The following is a 24,894-nucleotide window of genomic DNA, read 5'->3' as shown; positions in this document are numbered from 1 at the left end:
TACTATACTGTACTATGTATACTTACTTATACATACACATAAATCTATGGAGATAAATATATGAACTTTTTCATTGCTCTTAGAGGCAAATATCGATTTTGAAACTGACCACCACCTGCACTGCTGCAATAGATCAAATCAACCTTATTTGGTCATAAATTAAAAACATTAAGCGTGAAAATACAGAAACTCTGAAAATTATCCTCCTGAAAACTACCATCCACACAACAGAGACAGCAGAAAAGGATGCATATATGTTCTCCAGTTAAAATCAACCTCACTAGCTCAAACACAACTTCACTGGTGATGCAAGCAATGCAAATTTTGGGAGCCATAAATCAAATAAATTGGAGAAATGGGTGAGAATGGGCAGTTATCTCTAAAGTTACTAGCAACAACAGGAGGACATCTATCAGACCTTTTACTCAACCACAATTTCAAAATATTAACTTTCAGATTTAATTACAAAATATTGTATTTAGTATTGCATGATGATGATAAAATGCTAGACTGGTTCAAATCTTGAAAATATAAACTTATACTTCTTGAGTACAGAATTAATCAGAGTAAAAATCACATTGGACCTGTAAAAAGAATAAAAAGGAATATTATAAGAAACAAAAGGTTTGCAACCAAACCAAAAATCTGTAGACTTTCTGCAAACTTTCTATTCTCAGCAGAAAGATACCGTAGAAAATCTTCAGATGTGGAGAAGTATTTGGAGATATTTTAAAATATACCTCTGATTGGGCACAATCATACTTCACTGAAAGTGCTGCAAGTTCACTTTGAGCAGTCTCCGCTGCAGCTCGATAGCGGTTCATCTGCTCTCTGGTGACAGGAATATCCAAAAGAAAGTGATCATAAGACTCCTGGGGAGACAATGTGAGAACAAAGCCATTAGACATCACATTTTAAAACATTGTTTCTTCAGTCCTTTTTTGTTTCTTTAAGCTACTAAAGGGCCTCTGTTCCAAGTATGTTATTTCCAGAGTAACTCACCCTTACCGTAATACAAGGTAAACAGTCATTTCTCTATCATTCACCACTTTCCCCTGCAATTTAAGCCATCAACATCAGTGCCTCTATCAGGAAAGCAACTCACATGCTTGTTAGAGAAAGGCCTTTCTTTTCTTTACATGAGTCCACGGCCTCTAAAAAGGGGTAGGCTAATGCTAGACTGCTTTGTGTACCTGTATTTCAATTTAGCAGTATGGGGGTAAAATAAGGAGAGATTAAAAATACCTCAGCTACAACTAAAACACACAACTACAGAGTTGTTTGACTCTTCTGCATGCTGCTTCTAGTCGGCATGGTTCGTGTCTCTCAGCATTTCACACCACACAACAGACTGCTGCCAACATGCTGACAAATTGTGAAGGCATAATTCTGAATCCTCGATGTTTATGAGGCTATCTTGCAACTTTCAAGCCAGAATTTGCAGTGGTATTACATAAAGACATCTTAATTTAACTCATAAATCAGAAGGAGGAAGAAAATAAAGGTAGATCATATAGATCTCCATAAAGGGCTAACCTGCTCCCTCGGTATCCTCCTTCCACTAACAGTGGCCATTAGCAGGTTCCTGAGCAGATACAGCACAAGTACACAGGATATTCCCCCTCAGCAATTCCATAGCCTCCAATTATTTTCAGTTCAGGTTATTCCCTGCAGTTTCCATGAATTCAGTAACACTCAGAAGTCGTATCTACAAACCTCTCCAGTCACTCCTTCAGCCCACGTCAACTTTCATCCAAAATGTTTCCTTGGCAATGATGTACTAAAGTGTCTCTTATACAAGGAACAACTTTGTTTCTCAGACTGCAGTTATTCTAAATGCCCCCAAAATTTTACACTGAAAGAGTGAAGGAGAAAAAAAAAAAAAAAAAAAAAAAAAACACCACCACTGGCTATCAATCTTCTCTGTGCCATGCGTGATTCTGCAGCTTTCTATCATATCTCACCTCCACTGTCTCTGTACCAGGTTGAAGAGTCCATGAGTCCATGCCTACTCAGGCCTCCATCTGTTTCTCAAAGTCAGTATTAGGCTTGCCCAGTTGTGCTTTTACTTTTAATCAGCCACGGCTAAAGGTCGTTTTGAGTTCTTACTATGAAATTTTAGCACAATTTCAGCTTTTTGAATGATACTTTCTTGTCCCCAGCAATCACCATTACCATACTGACTTGCTTTCATCCATTTTCAAACCCTACAAATAGATGGCAAGTACTGGCTTTGTGCTTCCAGCACAGTCTCATTCACACCACTTTCAAGACTACAATTATTTTAGCCGTGCCTTTTAGACTCTTCAATACACTTTCTCATTTTTGTGCCTTTCTTCTACAGCAAAGCACAAATGCAGTGGATTTCTTGGCCTTTGTTATTTAAATCTTTCAGTATGAAAATTGAGACCTGAGACTCTCAGAACATTTTTTCAGTCGACCGCGACTACAAAATGGTGTAATTTAACATCTTCAGAATTGAAGTCTGTTTGGGTGATACTAGGAGCACACGTGTTAAAGGACAGCACAAGAGAATTTTATTCCATCAGCTCCCAAACAGGACTAAAACAAAACTGCAATACTCATGCTTTTATGTACGTGTCACGAAATGCAAATCTCCACCAGTTCATGCCTGCCCTCGAAACTAGGTATTCCAGTGGCGACAGATGAGGTGCTGTCTTCACTCCATGCTGTTCCTGATGGCTAGCAAAGGGGGTGCCAGCCTGCAAAATGCTCTTTTCAAGCAACTCTGGGAGGCAGATTTACAGCTAAATTATTTTTGAAAGCCATGCATGATTTTTTAATGAGCTGCAGTGCCATTCTATGTAATTAAGTAGTACTAACTCCATGTAGAAAGAAGCAATTTGTATAGGCTTGTCGTACTTGAAAATTAAAATTGCATCTAAATAAGGGTACTATGGAGAAAGAAAAGTTACTCCTGAACAATTACCTGGAAAGAAAATATTTTTCTGTAATAAAATATATTTCAGTTCTAAATAGAATATTATCCTCCTGTAACAAGTACTGGTAAGATCCATGGATTAAAACATTGATTTGGATAGAAAAGCATGAAAATTTTCTGTGGCAGGCCACTAGAAAAATAGCACTGATGAACACTGAGGAACCATAGAAAAAGCCTGTAGGGATTTCATTAAGAGTGTAGCCAAACACACTGAATGGCAGATGAAGCAGACAAAGTAGATAGATCTGATTCATCAGGTTTCTCTGAAACCTATGTCATTGTTATAGTTTGGTCAGGGCATGGTGGCACACATGTATGCATATACACACATAAAATGCCTGATTTTTTATTTGAGTGCCAGCCTATAAAAAAAAAATCAGGGTTGTAAGGACTAGCAAATTAGCAACCTGGCACAATTCACATTCAGTTAAAAAAGAAATTAAACAGTGCCTCTCTTCAGCAGACTGTATAACTGGCTGCGTAAGCCTTACTGAAACAACTGGGAGCAGAAACAGTTTTCTGCCTTCCCTCACCTTTTGGACATACCTAGACTTTCAGAGTTAAAAAGAAAAACCCACATCAAAAGTGAGCAGCACACACCATTAGCTCTTTGCCTGAACTGTTTTCTCACACATTTATCTTGTTCCCATTCTTGTACACTCATCTATCTCCACGAGTGGATGACAAAGTGAATCACAAGCCATCTTTAATGCTAACTGAGCCTAAGGTCCCAGAAAAAGAACACTTAGCTTTCTGTTCTTTTCTTCCTTTTTTTTTTTTTTTTTTTTTGTTTGTTTGTTTTTTACCTTGTTCCCCTGAGATGAGGAAGGAAGGAGGAGTAAAAACCTGCCCAGCAACCTTGGAAGAGTCCAATTAAAGAGCTGAGCTTCCTGATGATCACAGTTGCACAAACCTAGATGAACAAAAGGAAATAAGGAGGGGGAGAACAAGTAGCTCCCATGTGTCTTTTAACTGACCAGAACCCATTCTCTGGAACAACATTTTCAGAAAGTGCGAGAAGCACATGTTCTGCTGACATAAACTTACAAGCTTCCTATGGAGCGTGTAACACTATTCATGACTGACTGCTACAAAATACACAAAAAGAGAAGGACAGATGGTTAATATAAGCTCAGGAACTACCTGAGTAATAGGGCATGTATATAGCTGAAAACTACGCACACTAAAACTGAAAGCATAAAAACTTGCATTTAGAGCTTACAGCTTATTAAAATGTCACAGAAACCCGTCTACTTAACACTGCACTTTCAACACAGCTTTCTCAATAAGATAAATAAATGAAATGTCCTCCTAATTAAAAAAAAATAGCATGTTTGCTTTCCTCCAGTCCTCAAGTACCACAGCAGTCTTCAGTGAGAGCTTACACACCACAGCTAGCAAAAGCTATTTCAGCTTCAGAGTCTCTTATGGGGTTGCAGGGCTGAACCTAAGAACTCCCTGTCAGCAGCTTCCTCTTTTAGAGCACGAAGGGTGTGTCTCAGATGCCTTTCCTTTGGCTACATGTTGCAAGGAGACAGTCATCTGATGGTTTGATAAGAAAGTTCCAAGTTCTTTAAGGTTTCCTTAAGCCAGAAACCATGATGTTAAAGAAGCATCCAGAGTTTACGGGAGGTTAATAGAGACTCTTGCACATATTATCTTGAAGTTAAAGTGTGGCATGTAGCCCTTCTACTTCATTGCACATCGGCACTAGTTTCTAGGCTGAGATAAATTAGAAGTTCAGCTCCTATCCATTCTAAATAGGAAAAAAATGAACAGTTTTCTAAACAGGTGAATATGTAGTAAAATAACCCTCTATCAAGAAACACATATAGAAATCCTTGAGGAATAAGGCAAAACTACTCATTTGGACTGTGGCAGAAGGTAAATTACATTGGATTAGTTTTTATAATATCGTCGACTCTTTAATCTTTCTTCAGTTCCCTAGTAAGAGACTGGATTACATCCATCAAGTTTAATCACATTCATCTCCTCAAAGACACTCGGCAGTGCTTTTTCACAGAGGAGTTGCCTCTCTCATCAAGACAGACTGATACATGCAGCACAGCTCATGGTCATGTACAGCAGAGCACAGCCTCTGAGATAAAAGCGCTGCCAATTTTCTCAACGCTTTATCATCATTCTGAGGGAGTAAGGCAAGGCATGGGCCACCTCTTTGCTACTTTGTCGTCTTTTTGCTTTATTCCACTTGTTTCATATTGTAAAACCACACAGAATTCTTTGAGGTAGCGAGCTTTGTTTGGAGTCCTGTTGTACTACAGGATGAAAACCACAGCCACTGCTAGCGAACAGTAACACTGTTTACATTGTTTATATGTTATTATATTCATATTACTGTATTGGTGTACATTTTCTTTTTCTTCCCTAAACAAAGACAACCACTTCTGACTCTCCAGAAAGAGGGAACACATCTCAAAACTGATGAAATAATAAAAGTACAGATCTCAGCTGAAGAAGGCCCCTGCTCCTCAGCAATAATCAACAGAAGAAAGCCCTTTACAGATGGAATTTCTAAAACCTACATCTGTTGTAAAAGGTAGATTTTGAACTGGTGAGTATTTTAAAGAGGTAAAGATAGACATCCAGAAGGATTTAAAAGAGGTTTAAAATAAGCCAGGTGCAAATGTCAACAGGAATTACCATTCACTCATTTATGGTTTTAGTGAGATTTATAGAAGCAGTTCTCAAGTGCCTTAGCAAATATGAAGCTAATCACTGCGACACCACACTAGGAAAGCTGCTATAATTACAACATCTGGGGGAGGAGCGGAGGGAGCGTACATGTCTTAATATTTAAGTAAATAGCTTTCCACGTTTTGCCAGCAGCTATTCACAAGTCTGGTCATTAGTCATTCATATAACACCTCCATTAACTGGGCATGACTCTGCTACAGGGGTAAGATTTACAATGTACATGTGGGGATTTTGTCAGTCCCTGGAAAAAATCAGATTTGTAATGTCTCATGAGTACTACATAGTTTATACTGAATACAGTTAGGTGAATAAAATGAATAACGTGCTAAACAAATAAGAGGCAGGACACAGGAGAAACCTTCATATATTACAATTCAATGAGCAGCCTGGGTTTTAAATGTCTCACCCATTCACATTAAGAAATTTTTATCTCTTCCCATTTACCAGCAAGAAAATTAAGCTTTTATTTCACTTCCAATGCCAAACAGAAGATAAATCTATCTTTACAATATTTAAAAGTAACATTTACTTAAACCTTTGGCTTTGTTAGCAATAGACATTCTTTAGAGCATGAACATAAGGTCATTGTTGTTATTATGTGGTGTTTTTTTTTTTTTTTTTTTTTTTTTTTTTTTTTTTTTTTTTTTTTTTACCAGATAACCACTTCCACCATTTTGGAATCTGGCCTGTAATTGGCAAACTTCACTTAATTCAGAATTGACAGAGCATCAACAATATTCACTAGATTTATATCTTCCCATACACTTCAAAATCCATCAGCTGTTCAAGTCAGTCACTCCCATTCTGCTTTTATCAGCTTTTCCTTTATTAACAGTGTCCTTTCCTGCTACACTTCTAATTTCAACCCTGGCAAACACTGCCACCTCTGGCCCCCTCTCCCCCCTTTCCCAAAATATATATATTTTTAAGTCTCTACAGAAATAGAAAGCCCTCAAAAAGTAATCAATGACCACTACACTGAGTGATCTACCAGTACAGTCTTTCCTTGCCTCTTGCCCATAGCAGATGGACACTACTCAGGGCAGGGATTTCATCTTCCTGTTTCCCAAGCACTTAGGCACATTTGGATTGGCAGAACAAAAATAAATAATGACTCACGAACCTTTGTTGGCTCCATTCTTCCTTTGTTTCTAAATGGAAAAAAAAATAGAGGTTGAAAACAGTTGATAATAGTTTGTATTCTGAAAACAAACAAAATCCTGAAACTATTTTTCTTCCTAGTGCAACTTTATGCTTACAGGTGTACATATGCATAAAAATTGTTCTAATTTCTGAAAACTCAATGCGTCTTCCTAACGCAGCAGCACAGATGATTATTATTTGTTGCAACCAGAATGAAGATGACACCCAATATAAAATACCGAGATGAATGTGCAATTGAAAAAATTCTATACAGAATTCATCTCCCTCAGAAATCACAAGGAAATTTTAGTCCCAGCACAACGGAGAACAGTAGGAATTCATTTTGCACACGCTCAACAACCAGAAAAGGGAGCTTAAACACCATGTTTTGATCGTAAGTATTAAAACTACAAATACAAATGTAATATTAAAATCTGTTGTCATCCAGAACCTGATTAGCTTAATGTTCTGACAAAACAATCAAAATATATTCTAACAAGGCCACTTTCAAATCTTTCTTGTATAAATTGATTTTAAAGGAAAAAAATCTACTTCAGCATTCAGGGATCATTCAACTTCTATTGTATTTTGCAAAAGAATCTATCCTCATATTTTTTAAAAAAATCTAGTTCTAGAATATATACATTTCATGAAATCTGCATGATAAAAAGCCAATCTTATATAAATATCTACAAGTTCCATGAAAATCAGGCAGTGGACAGTTTTCAGCCTCATTAGTGAACGAAGGGAAAGCAGATAGCACTTGGCCAGGGCAGAATTAGCTTGGCAACAGCAGCTAGCCAGCCAGCATGCACATAGCTTCAGGATAGCCACAGCAGCTAAACATACCCTTGAGTGCAAGGTGAGCCACTATTGCACAAGTCAGATTTTGTTAAATTACATGAAAACAAACTACAACGAACCAGTCTCTTAGAGGAAAAAAAAAAAAAAATTCATAAATTAACCAGCCTGTACGTATAATTTGGGTAAGCTTAACTTCTTTCCCAGTAATACTTTGCACAATTTGCCTGCCATCAGAGATCTCAGAATATTTGTATCAATACTGCTTTATGAATATCAACCTTAAAAGTTGCATATAATATTAAAGATTTTGGGCTGGGGGGCAGCGGAGTTATATGCCTGCGGAGGGTTTTCTTATACTTTAGCATAGCTCTAGAAACACACAAAAATAAGTAACACATTCCCAAAAGCCCCCCAAAAAAGCAAAGAGATTTTCTAAATTCCTTTCAGGAGGGTATTGCTTAGTGCTACCCTCCTCCCTTTGCAGTAATCATTAAAAAGGTATTACTAAAAGATAAAAATCACTGCCTGGTGTTGCTTATCTACTGAAGAGGCTTGATTAATGGGCCCAGATGAAAGTTGCACAACAATCAAAATTTATTCTTACCCTCTACTACTACAAGCAGCGCTTAAAACAGTATCATCTTTCATTTCCCTCTCTGTTAGGAAGAGGTTACTTTGCATCTAAATGTAAATAATCATTTTAGTATGACAAAAGACAGCAGTCTTCTCAAGGCAGAAACAAAAGCATCAGTTACTGTAAATATTATTTAATATGTTGGGTTTTTTTCCACTTCACCCTTTGGCAGCAGGGCTAAATTAAGGAATTTGGATCTCCCAAGACACTTTGTACATTGATTTTCCAAAATGAATAATGAGGAAGAGCTGATGTGTTTAGTGCCAAAATAATAAAAATGGTAATTGCCAAGACAGGAATTGGGAGTAAAATACAACAAAATAAAGCGCTTATGCGCGGATTTTTGCAGCTCACTTGTTCTATGGGTTTTACTTCAACAGTATTGAATAGTGTTATATGACTTTTGTAAGAGATTTGTTTAAAAGAAAGATTTGAAAACAGACCGCCACGGAATGCCAACGCTCTTGCACTTTTCTTACAATGCCTGTTGTGTTTTACCTACACGCAATACAAGCCAGATCTTTGTGATATATTTAAACGTGTGGATATAAACACAGTTAGGACCGACCAGTGCTCCAGGTTGATTTGCCATTTGTAGTCCACAATTTATAAACACAATTTTCTTAACGTGCTCCTGAGGCTCCGCAGAACCGCGCACAGCCTGCTGACTCCAGGTCGGTGGGACACAGGACAGAGCTGCTCAGTTCCCTAACTAAGCTGTGCTAACGAAAACTCTGCAATAAAGTTAAAACAAGCATAGTTAATATAATGGCAATCAATCTGGCAAGACAGAGAACCTCTGTATTTTTTGTTATATAGCGTAATTACACAACTGGCATTCAACTACGAGGGGCATGCCGAGCTGTTCGCGCACTAACAAATAGTTTTGCCTTCAGAAAAAAAAAAAAATAAATAAACTGTTGCAAAATTTTTGCTCTATCTTCAGCAGAAAGGAGCTCGATTCTTCTAAGCAATATCCTTGGGTGTCTCCTCTAAACTCACAACATCAAAGCCAGAGAAAGGGTTTCAAAGCAGCAAGAAAGGCGAAGAAGAAATTCTTAGATAACCGTAAATTCCTGCTACATGACAGACCCTCCCTTCTGCAACACTTAACAAGGAGAGACTTCGTCCTTGAGTTTGTACAGATAAGCTCTAACGATCGGCTGAAGTTTACTGAGGCGGGATTGAAGCACACACCCACCGCCAAGTAAAGTCCTGCAGCTGCAGAAATTGTTAACAAATAATAATAATAAATTTCAAGTCGAAAACTGGTGAGAGCGGTTTCCAGCCGTCCTGTCAGTCGCCCTCCACAGCCAACAGAAAACTCCTGCAGACCGGGAAAGCGTTTTTCCAAAACCGCTCGGGGCACGGCCCGGCCTCGGAGGCAGCCGGTACCTGGGCCGCGGTGGCTCCGCCGCCCGCCTCGGGGAGCCGAGGGGCGGCCGGGGCTGCGCGGGGCCCGGCGCTGGCGGCCCTCGGGCCGCTCATGGCGGCCGCCGCGCTGGCTCCGTCCCCAAGGCAACGCGGGCGGGCCCGGCTCGTTGGGTATGGAGACGGCGCGGAGCAGGGGGCCCTTCTCATGTAAATGATGCCTCGCCCGTCTTCGGGGGTTAGTTTCCACTCACCACGGAGCGGTGCAGAAAACACACGGTCCGCAGCACAAATATTAGAACTGAAGATTAAGTTAACGGGAGTGGGTGCATGCGTGTTGACCTTACAGCCACAACCTCCTTTTTCCTGTAAACAGGACAGCAGCAAACTGTGCCACAAAGCCACCTCTGTTGAATCACAGAATCGTTTATGTTGGGAAAGGCCTTCAAGATCATCAAGTCCAACCATCCATATGACCTACTGAGTCCCACCACAAAACCACAAAGCACTGCATCCACACACCTCTTAAATGCTTTTAGGGATGACGAGTCCCTGGGTAGCCTGTTCCAATGCTTAGCCACCCTTCCTGTGAAGAAATTCTTCCTGATACCCAATCTAAAACTCCTGTCACACAACTTGAGGTCATTTTCTCACGTGCTATCACTTGCCCCCTGGGAAAAGAGACCAACACCTGCCTCACTGTAACTTCCTTTCAGGCAGTTGCAGAGAGCACTGAGGTCTCCCCTGAGCCTCCCTTTCCCCAGACCAAACAACCCCAGGTCCCTCAGCCGTTCCCCATAGGACTTGTTTTCCAGGCCCTGCACCAGCTTCGTAGCCCTTCTCTGGACATGCTCCAGGGCCTCGATGTCCTGCTTGTAGCGAGGGGGCCAAAGCTGAACACAGTACTTGAGGTGCAGCCTCACCAGAGCTGAGTACAGGGGGACGATCACCGCCCTGGTCCTGCTGGCAGCACTGTACCTGATATAAGCCTGATGCCACAGGCCTTGGCCAGCTGGGCATATGGTCAGCTGGCTGTTGACCAGCACCCCCAGGTCCTTTTCTGCCAGACAAGAGGGCCAAGCCACGTGCCCAGAACTGCAGCAAGAGCAACGGGGCGCAAAACTGGGAGGTGGAGAACACAAGATGTCCTCTGATTTGGGAAATGCCTGGAAGTGACCCATCTTTTTGAAGGGATGTTCACAGAAGCTTTTTTCTACTTCAAATGCTCTGAACAAGAACACTTCACAGATCTGAGAAAATTACCCTTTTTCTCAAGAAATCAAGATGGAGGCCCACAGAGCAAATGACACCATACTCTTGTTCAGGCACAGTTTCCTTCTCTTCTCCAAGAGACTGGGAAATGAGCAGTCCACGCAGCATGGGGAGAGCAGGCTGCCTTCATTACAGCAAAAATAACTCCAGCAGACAGGGGAAACCTCCTCCTCACCTCCCTTCCAAATACAGTAGATAAACATGGGAAGAGAGGAACTGCAGCTAGCATTAAGAAATGGAAGGAAAAAACAGAAGGGAAAGAAACGTTCAGATGTGCAGGCCTATTGGTGCTGTATACCACTTACTTTGGAGCTGCTTAATCAGGCCTGTCACAACACTTGCAAGGAACAAGTGCCATCTTATGTGATTTCTATACTCAAATCAAAAAGTATGACAGCTTTCTTTCTGCTTCTGTGAATACTGATGTATTTGTGTTTCCCAGAAAATAAAATTGAAAAGCTAGGGCAAGTACTGCTTTATTATTATTATGTATTAAGAATGCATCTGAGTGATCAATTCATTATTTAGACTGCCACACTCAGGCTGCAAGCTCAATATAAAGGAAAATTGTGCTAAGGACTGTTTGCTGTTACCTAAACATGCATGTCCACACTACCTTTTTTTCTCCTCCCTTCTGTGTACCTGATGCTATTTCACTGTTCCTGCCAGTAACAGAGAATTCCCCCCCTCATCCATGCCCAGGGGTGCCAGTGCAGATACCGTATCTTAAAATGCTACATCGCTTGAAGCACAGAGCTAGGCGATCCCATCCCTCAGATGGAATCTGCCATGTGGAGGGAGCAATGCGCACTAAACTGATTAAAGGAGTAAGAAAAATATTAACTGGGACAAAGTAAAGCTGGAAATAGAGCAGGGGAAACAGAGCTGAGAGTAGCATGGGGCTGAGCCATGCTGTGGCTCTGCCTAGGAGGCACGGAGTGGAGGGGGCCTTAAGCCTCCACATCAGCAAGCTCCTGGGAAAAGCCACAGTGACCATCAGTGGCCGAAATGACAACTGCTCCCTCTGATGTGTTTCACTTCATCCTTACCGTCTCAGTGAAACAGAGAGCGGCTTTTACTAACAGGATGCATGGAAGGGCTTGGCACAGGGTCAGGTATGTGCTGCAGCCAGCAGGAGGGAGCGGTAGGACCTCACCAGGGTCAGCGACTGCCGGGAAGTGCTGCCGGCCGTGGGTCAGTCTCGCCCCATGCTCCAGCAGTGTAGGACTCTCTGTACTGGCTCAGAGGTGCTACAGCCACATGGTGCTGAGCTCAAGGGAACTCATTCTGCAATTCAAAATATTCGATATTTTTGACAAGTTAAATTTGTACTGATTGTCTTGCATAAACACCAGCATATATCTGGTATAAGTTTAATACCTTCCCCTAAATCAAAAATCTCTAGTTCAGCATCTTGACAGCAGCCCAAACTGTCCCACTACCAAAGCAGTGTGCAGATGCATGATTAAATGACTGTGAAACCTTGTCCTAACACTAAGTACATGCTTGAGTGCATTTCCCCATCGCTAATCCTGCAGTGCCACAGCTGGTTCAAGAGCCAAACTTCAGCTACTTCTATGCCCTTTGTGATACTGAGAACATGCTTATAAAACTGCACCTTAGAGTAGGGCTACAAAATTATTCAGCTTTAAAAAAAACAAATGCTGAACTGTAGCAAGAGAAGAAAAAAAAAAGAGGATGAAGAAAAGCAGAAATTTCATTTAACACTGGAAAAGAATGTGGTAATTTGAGGGAGTACAGTACCCACTCTTCAAGACATTCAACCACGAAAGGTATCTTAGCACAGCATGATAACACTTTGAAATGTTTTAGGCTTGTTTGCTAAATACTACAGGATTCAAATGTTTCTTTAACAGTGAGGACATAAAAACTTAGGGAAGATTAATTCTGAATTTTTAGTTAAAAATAATTTCAAGGAATCATGTACATGAATGGAATTCTTCATGTGTTACAGAGATTATAGGGAGAGCCTCAGTCTGAGAAAATAACCATACAGAATCTCTTGACTTCATTTACCTACTAAAGTTACTCTGCTCTCTAAGCAGAAAGTTTTGATTTATTAATTCTATTTGCAGATCGTCATTTAAAAATACATCATAACTGATTAAAAGATTGAATCAAAATATTTTAGTTTTGAAAGAAAAACAAAATTGATCAATACAGTATAAAAAAGTGGTTTTGACCACAAGCCATTGACATCAATACCACATTGAGAAGGTAACATGACTTACGTATACACATTTCAGATACTCATGTAAAGGCAACTATAGCTGAGGTAGAAGAGACTCTTACACTAGCAAGATTAAAAAGGAAAATGAAATGCATTTCCCCAGAAGAGACTCAGGGTAAATTTAGTCTCTATGACCTAATTGTCTTCAAATTTGGCTAGAATACCTGAAACGGTCACGTTTTTGCAAATAGTGGGCACAAAAGTCATGGGCATGACATGCCAAGGTTCATGCTTGCCTTCCGAAAGGTATCAACTCCAGAAGTGCAGTGTGTCCCAATATCAGGCTGCACTGTCCTCCTCGCCTCACACACACACACGAGATCACTAGTATCCCATCCTGTGGCACAGAAGTTTTCTTGGAATGCCTTATTATTTAAAAAAAAAAAAAAAAAAAAAACTTACCTACTTCAAAAAATAATCAAGAAATCAAGACAGGACTTATTCCCATTTCTCTTTTGTCAGTTGACACAGAAGTTGCAACTAGTGGCAGGCAATTTAATGTAGAGAGCAAATGCTTGAAAGTATGACTTCTATTGAAGGGAGATACTGCCTCTCTGGAGGCAATTTCACGATACATTTACAGACTTTAAGGTAGAAAAGATATTAATACAACGATAAGGAAAAATTAGACTCATGGGAAAAGAAGAGAGACAATGTCACTAACAGGATTAAGGGCATATGTCTGTGTCTAAATTGTGTCTGATACCAGTTACTGTTGGAAATCTGACAGTGGACAAGCTTGAAGATTAACTAACCTGATAAAGACTAGTTGTTACTCTGTCTAAACAAAATGTCAATGCTTTTTGTGTTTGTGTGTGCGCGTGTGTGTGAGAGAGAGAGAGAGAGAGAGAGAGATAGAAATACTGTGTTTAACTCTGTCCTCAGCCCACATGAAACTGCACAGCTCAGCTAAACTGATGGAGACATTGTATGGGATCATTAAACCCCCTAGCATACACCTTGATATATCTTACCTTACTCTGCTCAGTTTCAAATCTTTGTCGTCATTAAAGACTCGGAAGAAATAGGTAGGATCCCGAGAAAGATGAAAAAAAAATCCTGCAAGCATGGAAATGTCTTCACTTTTTTTTTGAAAATTCGCATTTCAAAAATGAAAAAATAAAATAAAATTCACATTTCAAACATAAATTTGAAATACTATGATCATTTAGTTTACTGAAAAGTGATAAAAGCAGCATACAAACACTGCATGTTTATTCTTTTATATGATCATCATGACATCTTTCCCAAGGGAAGTGGAAACGAGAAAAAAAAGACCCCAAACTCAAAAAAGAATAATAGAATCATTAAGGTTGGAAGACACCTTAAGATCATCTGGTCCAACCATCACCTTACCACCAATGTCACCCACTAAACCATGTCGCTAAGCACCAGGTCCAACCTTTCCTTAAACACCCTCAGGGACGGTGACTCCATTACCTCCCTGGGCAACCCGTCCCAGTGCCTGACGCATAAATAAAACCCCTCTTCACAATTTATCTTCGGAATTCACAACTATGAAGCTGAACCAGAATTTGGATTAATTTCTCTACACATATTTATGACATCGATGTATTCCATTTATTTTCACAGCCAAGAAATGTAAACTGCCCATGGTGTAGGAAGAACTTCTACACTCTGCTTGCTGCCATATTGTAAAGAAATAAAAAACATTTTAAACAACAGATTTTCAGAGTTTTATTTTTAAACTCCTTAGGTAAGTCAGAGGTGATTATCAACTTATATTTTTGCCTTAAATTAAAATAATTCTATACCTTTTCTCTGTACTTCAGATAAACAAAAGGCTTCTAAGCAAACAAAACATTTAATGAAAACTAGCAATTTTGTACAAAATTCCACTTTGGAATTTTTATTTTATATACAGTTTAACTTCTTAGAATAAAGACATTTAAATGGTGGTACATTCTGGGCAACAGAGTGAACATTTTCCTATGCTGACAGAGTACTGGAGATAAATATGCTTCACATCAAAGAAGGAATTAAGTAGTTCAACCATGAATGCAAATGCACTATGAACTTTAAAGTAACTATTTCAACAGCAACAGTTAAGGTTTATGGAACATTAGTAGTGCATGTAAAACAAAGTGGTTTAAAAATATTTTAGTTACACTGAGCAAAACACTAAAATATTTCAATTTTTGCTGAGAACAGATGGAGCACCTATTGGTTTGGGAAATGATCTTCATAACAACTACACCAGCTGCACTAGGCTTAGTAAATAGCTGTCACTTGTAATTCGACAGATTCTAGATGCTTTTTAAGGTTTTGAAATTAACAAGAATATCAGTATTGTAACAAGGTAAAAAGTTTGAGACATGGCAGTATTAGGGAAAAAAAATGGTACTCTTGCATCTATTTCTTTCAAAACCTCAAGGGAAAAATCAGCTTTATTGGCATTTACATTAAACCCACATGAGAGCAAACACACCAAGAACTCCGACCTGAATTACTTTAAATTGGCTTTTCCACCCATTGAAACAGTATGACGTTTGACTTTTGCACAGAAGTATATCATTTATTTCAATATTCTTAAATCAGATTCCAGTCATACCATCAACTTATTTTCTAGATCAATTTATTTTATAACAGCTCATCTTACAGCCTCAACAGAATTATTGTACATATGTTACCTAACAAATTATCAAGTATTTAGTTTTTATACTGGTTTTCGCTGTGCCAGTGACACTACTTTTCCCAGTGTTTCATCAAAGATAGAAGTCATCATTATCTCTCAAGGACTGATTTACAAATACCGTTCCTCAAGAGGCAGAACAAATATATATATATATATATATATATATATATATATAAGTCAAAAGACAAGTCTGTGGTGGTCCATGGAATTACTGAAAATGCCCTTATTTTTGCTATAAATACTCAAATGGCACATGAAAAGAAAATCTCATGAAAAAAATTTGGGCATACACATCAGCAGCTCCTGAGGTATGTTGTAGAAGCATTTTGGGCAAGTAGTTGTAACTGATGTACAGAAGCAACCTTCTTGGATACTAAAGAAAATAATTATGCTATAACAGATATTATTATAACATATTCCTTATGCTGCCTAATAACAGTATATTCCATCTGAATGCAGTAGGCACTTGTTGCCCTTTCATGAAGCTCTACCAACACAAGTAGTTAACGCTGAATACCTAGGAAAGCACTTCCTAAATGGATACACTATTTTCAACAAACCTACAGCTAACCCAAAAGCAGAGCACAGCACCTCACTGGAGTAACAGTCTGTACTACCTTGTAGCATGAGAAAATATAACACTGGCATTCCAGCATTGCTTCTTTTTCCTTATCAGCAATCTGAATTTTACTTTTTATAAACTTTTTGTAACAGTCAACTAACAAACGTGAACGTATGATGTATATTCAGTCCTGTCTGTAAATGACACTTTGCAGCTACAGAAGCCAAGCAGTTAGGTATCTGGAAGTTATGGATGTGCATTCTTGATGTAATTATGTTGTCACACTATTAATTATGAAACTTGTCTTTGTGAGGGCTAAAAGATTTGCTCACTTAATAGACTGCAAAATGATTTTTTTTTCCCATGTGACATTAAGTACTAATCTAAGAATTACATCTTACAGCAATCATGAAAGCAATATCCTACTTCCCCACAAACGTTAATGCAACAGTCTGCAATGAGAAGATTCAGTAAAACTGAGCAACTACTGATGCATTTCCTAAGTGACTTAGCATTTTGTAGGGCTATTTATCATGACTTTAGAATGTTAATTCTCACTAACTTGCATTGAGTTCCCAGAAGGAAGAGCCAGAAAGCAACCTGGGGATAGAGAGACAGATTAGTATCCAGTGAAAATGTGAACAAGTTTCTCACGATCTGTAATGACTGCTTAAGAGGCAAATCTATTCCTCAAGGCATTGCCTCAACAGTGGAAAAAAACCTTTCTTTTCTGTTCATTACAACTTTCAAATCTCTCCAGCAGTTTAAGTAAGCACCTCAAAAATAATCTATCCAGAGACAAGCAGGTTCTTTCCACTAATTATTTTGCTTCCTTGGACAAGGCAGGAAGTTTTCATTGCACATATTCCACAACATCCATCTCTCTGCTCTTGACCCAAAGCTGTTGCTTCAAAGTGCATTTGAAACAAGTTAACAGCATTTTCAAAGATGAGAAACTGGGGCTCCAGTGCCCAGACTCATCATGTCATTTATGTATTTGATCAAAGCACCAAAGCTGGAGCCTCCCTGAGCTCTCTCCAGACAAAGACAGGCCATCTGACCTTTAGCTCTCGACTGGATTTCTAACTTCCAGTTATTCAAATGCTCTCAGGTGAACCTGAATTCATCCTTTAGAAGTAGTAAGCCAGAGATAAAAAGGAAATGACTAAGTCCAGGTCTCCAAACTGGAACCCCACCTTCAGTATTGCCTCCTGAAATTCCTAGCATCTTAGTTTTTGAATATTTGACTTTGCAACTTTAAAATATTAGTATACTTTCAGAAGTGAGAAGAAAGAACACAAACAATCAAAAGTCATTAGCAACTGGAGCACGTTTATCCATTATATTGATCTTTATTACAGGAACACAGTATCTCATAGCACCAGCTGATTCTCTGCATGTCAGAATGTGAAATGAGACATTTTTTGCCAGTGATTTCACTGACCAGAAGGGATTCCAGCTTCATTTTCAAAGACTAAAATAGCTTTAGACCTACCAAAGCTTACCCTTGTCTTAGGTTAACCGTCAAGTGCAGAAGTTGCTTTTAGTCTACCTTCTACCACACAGACATTCTGATTCCTTTGTCAGGGTACACGTTTCTTCAGTTCCAGAACGTAGCCAAGTAAGGACACTTGTGTCCTCCTTTTTGCTGTATAAGATTTCACTGTATCTATAAAATAGAAGATGAAGTTTCTCTACCTATGGTCTGCTCCTGTTCTCTGTAACATAATGACCTCGGTTACCAGCAGCAAATTCTACTAATTTTAGCAGCTCCAGACAGCAGCATAGATAGAAAGACAGACGCTATGGGAAATTCTGTTATTTTCTAACAAACCTGCAGTTATCACTGCCATCATATCAGTCCTCCAAAAAGGCCCTATTTCAAACAACAAAAATACTTTAAGACTTGACAATCTATTTTTAATTTTTTTCTTTAGAAACAGATAACGCATCTCCCCTTTTATGTCACTCTGAAAAATCACTAAAATATTCCAAAGTTTCCCCCAACTTCTGAATGAGGTAAACTGAGACTGGGGTGGAGGAGAAGAAACCGGGACATAACTCTAATTAGCAGCAACCTGTATGGCATGTGTATCTTTAGCATACATTGTACTTCTCAGTGCAACTGGGGTTATATTTCCCCCATAAAAAATGTGGCATCCTTCTTAAAAAAAAGTACAAAGCACTATATTTAACAATAAAAGTGTTCACAATCAAGAGGCGGCAATGCGTGAACCACCAATACTGGTGGTAGACAGGCCACCTTCAGTTCAAGTCTTTATTAAATCTAAAATCCAGTTAGCAAGGTAACTGTGTTTTGTTGTTGTTGTTGTTTTTGGTTGAGATTCTTAGATAAATAAAACCTTCCCCACTCTTAAAATGAAATTGTCCGTTTTCCTACTAATCTTCATACCTGATGGGATAACTCCCCTTTTACAGGCAAAACAGCTAGCAACATCCACTTCTGCTTTAAAAATCAAATTTTAAATTTCATTTTCAAATTTTAAGTCAATATTTCCCAGATATCACCCCAAAACTCTTCTCTTAATGCACTGCTATTTTCAAATAAAGACAACAATTTAAAAAACAATGAAAGTACTTTGTCAATTGACACAAGCAGCACATAATATGTAAAAAGTGTAAGTAAACTATTTTAAACAGTTTTAAAATATGGTCCTGCAATGACCATATTCAAAATAATTCATTTGTGCTTTTGATAAAACATTAACTGTCATGCAATTCATGGCACATGGAGAACAAATTATCCTGAAGCGAGTAAATACATGCAAAGATACTGCTGAGAAAACTGTTTCCAAAGTGGATTTTTCACTTGTTAGGCATAAGCCTTCATACCCAATGATGAAGAAAAAAATTATGGACAACTAAACATTCATCTTAAATATCTTCTGCTGACATTGGACAATAGGAACACAAAATATATTGAAATGCAGAGTGATTTATGTAAACTGTGAACTTTTACAGAACACCAAAGTCTTTTGTGGAACAACAACAACAAATTGCTTGGAAGAAAAAGTGCAAACAAGAACAAAAACATTGCTGAAGCCAAGCATTGAACAGAAAAAGTTAAACTTTTTAACAGAGTTAAAACTTTGATTAAATCTGCCATTAAATGTTAGGAACTGGAGTCAGAGAGCAGCATCAAACTGAACCACCCCGTATTTCCCACTTATCATCCATTCAGGTTCAGAAGCCTGAATTTGTTCTGCTTGTCCAGGTTTCAGGCCAACCTGCGTGTCAGATTTCAGTGTTCTCAAACTACAGAGAGGTGCAGGATGAAACTTGTTCAAAGCCTGATGAAAAGGAACAGTGTGCTCCCATTTTCTATCCCCTGTTAATTTTCTATAGTTTAGATCACCTTTAAAAAGAAGCAAGTTTGACTTCTGTAGATCAGCATACAAATCAGGAGCAACCTCAGCCATACTGGAAAAGTCATGTGGCAAAGTCCAAAACATGTGATCGCGGTAAACCCAAACGCCCTTTTTCAAATTGCCCTCCCAGTTTATCCCACATCTAGACATCCACATATGATTAGCTGCCTGAAGCTGTTTTATAGTCCAATTAAAATCATTCTTTGTGGTATCTGACACATACCATGGAATACTCTTTCCATGGAAATGGACTTCATCAGCTAGCAGTGATGATAACAGGAAGTCAGCCAACACAAAATCACTTACAAGTTCAAATCCAGCATTATCCAGGATTATATCAACTCTAACTTTACATTTATCTGTTTTTCTATTTTTGGCATTTTTAAGTAGTGACCAAAGTTTTTCCATATCATTCACTAGGATAAAAGGCACCATATCTTCCAGGCATTGTAGAGGACTAGATTTCTGAGAGCTGTCCTCACCAGCTGAAAAAGAAAGGTCACACTTATTGCCCCACAATGACACCTAGAATGAGGAAGAAACAAAAACATTGGTAAGTTTCATTGTAGCTACATTCTCAACTTCACGTCCCTAAAATAGAAATAAACAAAAATCTTTAAGTACTCGCAAAGGCTCTGACTCCACATTTTCCTCCAAGCTTTAATAGAAATCAACTTCTTGTGCAAAAATCTCAACACAGAAAAAAAATCTTGGAAGGAACCAAACAAGGCTCTGCATTTATGCAGGCATCAGGAACATGCATCAGAACTGACAAAGATGTAAGATTCAGAACAATGTAAACACACTGATCGGAAAGCTTTACAAGTTATGTTTCTCCACACTATAACACCAGAAAACATTAGTGGGAAGACAAAAAAAAAGTAATAAAATGTGCTTGATTTATTACATGACGCCAAATAAGAACTAGAACTAGTACTCATTTACAAAAATATAAAGCATTTTAAGTACACTCTAATAGCTTTTAATAAAGTTTTGTCACATAGTTCATGTGCGTTGCTGCCAGTGAATGAACTTACCATAATCCTGTGATACTCTGTATTCTATCCAAAGGCAGTTTTTCCAAGAACAGCGGGGTTATCAACTTTTGTTCTACTTCTGGCCCAGATTGACATCTAGCTTATTTCCAAAAGTCTAAAGCTTTTTAAATGTCAGTAAAATTAACGGTTTTAAAATTCTATAGTTAAACAACAAAAAGGCCCTCTGAATCTCAACATAAAATTTATTTTAGGGAGACACTTTTCTGAGGGAGAGTAAGCTGGGTTTTCAAATACACAATGAAGACCAGTATAAGGAAAACATCAAACTTAAATATTTCCAGTGTAGTGATACAGTATGGCCGTCAGGATTTCATCACACACTTACAAACAGAAAAGCCTTTTTTTTTTTTTTTAATTTCCCAATGAAATTCAGATTCTTTATACCCTCAAGATTTACTTTGCTACAGAGAAGGGATATTTTAAAGTCTTGTGTTAAGCACTACTAGTTTACCTGCAGTAGCTTAAAAAATTCCTCCTGAAGTTGCTTCTCTTCTAGGTCTTTTATGTTTTTAAGCAGTTCCTGAAAGTAAGTGCATAAGGCAATAATAGCCCCTTGGGATTCAAAGAAATTTTGAGCCTTTCCTTCTTTAAATACATCAAAGTTGTCGATAGGTGGGCTAAAGGTAAGCAGAGAAATAATACATTAACATACTTTCCACATTTTTTAAGACAGCACTTGAAACACATGAAAACACAAGCTCAGAGCTCAGTGGTTTTAGACTGTGTAATAGCCACTGGTTAGATTTTCCAGTTATAACTTGTCATAGTGAATTCTCAGACATCTGAATAAAAGCTTGATAACACACCTTACTAAGCCAAATAGCATACAGGACATCTTTGTATTTTTAGCAATTCTGAGAGCGAACAAGCGTTCAGTCCCTACTGTAACGATTTTGAACTCCATTCTCTGTATACAAAGGACTAAAACTACAAAATGCAAGTGAACAAGCATAGTGAATTGCTGGCCCAAACTGCATTTGTGCCTACTGAAGTGTATTTCCCATAGCAAAGTCTCTTACAGTGATGCAATGTCATTCTTATGAAAGCTTTTAACTAGGACTTTTGAAAATTAACATGACAAAGATGGCAAAGTAATTCAGCTCTTGTAATATATAAGAAATAGAAAATCATTATATAATAAGAATTCTATTTGCTGTTACACCTTTTAACAAAATTGAACCATATGCTTAAGAGCAGCAAAATCATAAAGACTGAGAAATTTAAAGCTTACTAATGAAGAGCATCTGTTTTTATAGTACAATCCAAAACATCCATCTCATATTTGAACTTTCATGAGTTCCAAGGGCCTGATATACCAGTAGAAACAAGGAAACCCATTACTGTGTTTCTGTCTCTGTAATACTAAGGACAAGTCAACTGTGCATAAAGTATTTCATCTTATTTTATTTCATTTTAGGCAGCAGCAGGCAATTAAAATTGTTCATTCCTACCCCATTACATTGTACTGGCACCTCTCCACAGTACCAGCACAAGAAACTTTTAATGCAAAGTTATTTTTAACCAGGATCAGTTCCCAAAGTCTGATGCAACACATGGCCTGCAAACCCTTCCGTAACTAAGATGATGGTGTAGAATGAAAGGGTCTATTGCAGTAAGGACTTAGATTTCAAGCAGCAGAACAAGTTAGAACACCCAGCATGGTGGTGGCACTCCTATTACGTAATTTAGATGAATGTGCGCCTTAAGAGACAACTCTAAACTAACAAACCTTTTAGAGATGTTAAATCACTTTGCGACCCTCCTCTACGTTAGTCTGCAAGGGCAAGCTACGCAGTCCAACTTTAGTTTTCATGTAGACTAAGTTGCAGAAACTGAATCATAACAAATAACAAACATCAAACTCTACTGTATGGAAGAAGAATTTTATCTGTGATCTTTACTCTGAGATACAAAACAAGGAAAAAGGAATATAGAAAAGCTTAAACCTTTTTTTAAATAATCTTAGTCCCCAGGTGTTTTCCTTTCTCCTAAAATTAAAAGGGGGCAAAATAATGTTTTGCAGAGGAATACACCGCGCTAGTAAATACTTACTTCTGTGCTAACGCTGCATGAATTCTTCGATACATGTAACACTCTACATATAACCAAGGAGACTGAAACCAACTTGGTCCTCCATTTCCATCTGATAAATTTTGTTGGTAGTCGAGGTACTGGTTCCACAGTGTGGCATCAGGCAGCTCATCTTCTAAGGGAGTCACTGGTTTGTCTGTTTGCAATTCATTCCGTAATTTGGAAAGGAAAGATATAGCTCTCTTCTCTGCTTCAACACCCTTCTGAAATAAGTAAATAACAAGAGTTCCTATTCTGAACATTTATTCCTGTAGAAATGCAGACCTGGTTTTCAAGAATAAATAAGCGATAAGCTTCAACTGCCACATACAAGTCCCTGAAAAATCAGCTTGATTCAACCAAACACATCTGGGTAAATGATACTCATTTTACACACATCATCCTGAAGTGAATCATGCATTAGACTTCTTTATTCTAGATTGGGCCTTTTGGTTATTAGAGGGCAACAGAAAAGTGAAACTGCGATCTTTGGAAGATGCTAAGTCTATTAGACATAACATCATTTTAAAAAAAAAAAGAGAGAAAGAAAGAAACGGAAAAAATTGCAGAACAGAAAGATCAGGAAAATGTAGGACAGGAAGACAAATTATGAAACAAATGAAAGAGAGCTATAAGAAAGATGGACAAGAAGAGGAACAGATAAAAATAATAAGAAAGCTAAGCAATGATCATAGAAATATATCAGTAAAAACAAAACATAGAAGGGGTCAAAACAGGTGGGGGAAAAAAAAAAAAAGGCAAAAAAAACCTTACTCTTACCTCACCATGTTCTTCAAAGAATTCATTTTTATGTCGATGCAGTGTATCAATAGTTCTTGTGAGGATCTGGGGCAGTCTGTCTTTAATTGTAAAATACGCAAAGGATCTAAAAAGGAAAGGATCAAAATTTTATTACTGAGCAGAAATGATAAAGTATCTTCTATATTTAAATAAACGTGCGGTCTTAAAAATACTTTTGTATACTTTTAAAGCAGTTAACACCAAAAAAAAAAAAAAAACTCATATTGTTAGAGTTCTTAGGTTGATGTCTGAAGAAAAACATTTTCAGGGAAGAAAACACTGACTAGCCCTGCCAGAGGTAAAAATTGTAGTCAATTCCAGGCTAAAACAAATTCTCTGACTGTGGTTAGCCAGATGTAAAGACAAGTAAATTTAAAATTAAGAGCCCAAAGAAACGTGAAAAGTTAAGGTATGCTACATTGCACTGATTTTACAACAAAATCCACAGTACTTGCTCCCCAATATATGAATTAATCTATAGATAGATTTACAGCTACATAGATAGATATAAATGAACTTACAGGTGTATATATGTAATTGTATACAGAGAATTATTGAATCACTAAGGTTAGAAAAGACCTCCAAGGGATTGGTCCAACCACTCCCCTACCACCCACCAAACCATGTCACCCACCAAACCATGTCCCTAAGCACCAGGTCCAACCAGTCCTTGAACACCCCCAGGGACGCTGACTCCACCACCCCCCTGGGCAACCCAGTGCCTGACTGCTCGTTCTGAGAAGAAATGTCTCCTCATTTCCAACCTGAACCTCCCCTGGCGTAACTTGAGGCCATTCCCTCTATCTCAAGGGTTTTACGACGGTTTTGTTTGTGGAGAAGGGCACCGAGAAAGACGTTAACGGGGAACTTTAACCCTCCTGCAGAAGGCCTTTTATTCTGAGCCGTACACGCCGGAGCCGCGATGGTGGCGCCGAGACCCACGCAGCAGCCCGGCAGCGACCCCAGGGCACGCCAGGCCGCAGCCCGCAGCGGCGGCACAGCGCCACGCGGCCCGGCACCGCCCCGCCCGCCCCGCAGCGCCGCCTCCCGGCGCCTCACCGCAAGGCCCCGTCGGGAGCGCTCCGAGGGCCGTCCCCCAGCTCCGCCCCGCCCGGCGCCATCCGCGGTCCCGGAGGCCCCTCCGCCCCTTCACCGCCTCTCCCCGGGCCGGGAGCTGCGGCCGAGCCCCGCTCTGCCCCCCCCCCC

At 38.9% G+C, this 24,894-nt stretch overlaps 2 protein-coding genes across 11 annotated transcripts in view; both read right to left on the bottom strand.

Moving 5' to 3' along the window:
* The window catches only part of CCDC170 (coiled-coil domain containing 170), a 49,008-nt gene extending 34,402 nt beyond the window's left edge, over positions 1-14,606 (bottom strand). Inside the window, exons 1-5 of one of the 10 annotated variants that reach the window (XM_035322964.1) lie at positions 9,528-9,605; positions 8,229-8,305; positions 6,801-6,828; positions 5,898-5,918; positions 741-872 (exon numbers count right to left, since the gene is read on the bottom strand). In XM_035322964.1, coding sequence (XP_035178855.1) covers positions 741-872; positions 5,898-5,918; positions 6,801-6,828; positions 8,229-8,305 — 258 coding nt within the window. In that variant the 5' untranslated portion in view covers positions 9,528-9,605. The other 9 variants (XM_035322967.1, XM_035322968.1, XM_035322966.1 and 6 more) reach the window with 9 other exon arrangements.
* Positions 14,607-17,698: 3,092 nt separating this feature from the next.
* Positions 17,699-24,894, bottom strand: part of ARMT1 (acidic residue methyltransferase 1) — a 13,503-nt gene continuing 6,307 nt past the window's right edge. Inside the window, exons 3-6 of the mRNA XM_035320730.1 lie at positions 23,668-23,773; positions 22,870-23,111; positions 21,269-21,434; positions 17,699-20,284 (exon numbers count right to left, since the gene is read on the bottom strand). Coding sequence (XP_035176621.1) covers positions 19,517-20,284; positions 21,269-21,434; positions 22,870-23,111; positions 23,668-23,773 — 1,282 coding nt within the window. The 3' untranslated portion in view covers positions 17,699-19,516. The remainder of the gene's footprint in view (positions 20,285-21,268; positions 21,435-22,869; positions 23,112-23,667; positions 23,774-24,894) is intronic.

The sequence above is a fragment of the Oxyura jamaicensis genome, chromosome 3, assembly GCF_011077185.1.
Source record: "Oxyura jamaicensis isolate SHBP4307 breed ruddy duck chromosome 3, BPBGC_Ojam_1.0, whole genome shotgun sequence".
NCBI lineage: Eukaryota > Metazoa > Chordata > Aves > Anseriformes > Anatidae > Oxyura > Oxyura jamaicensis.
This window is presented reverse-complemented; position numbering and strand designations above follow the sequence as displayed.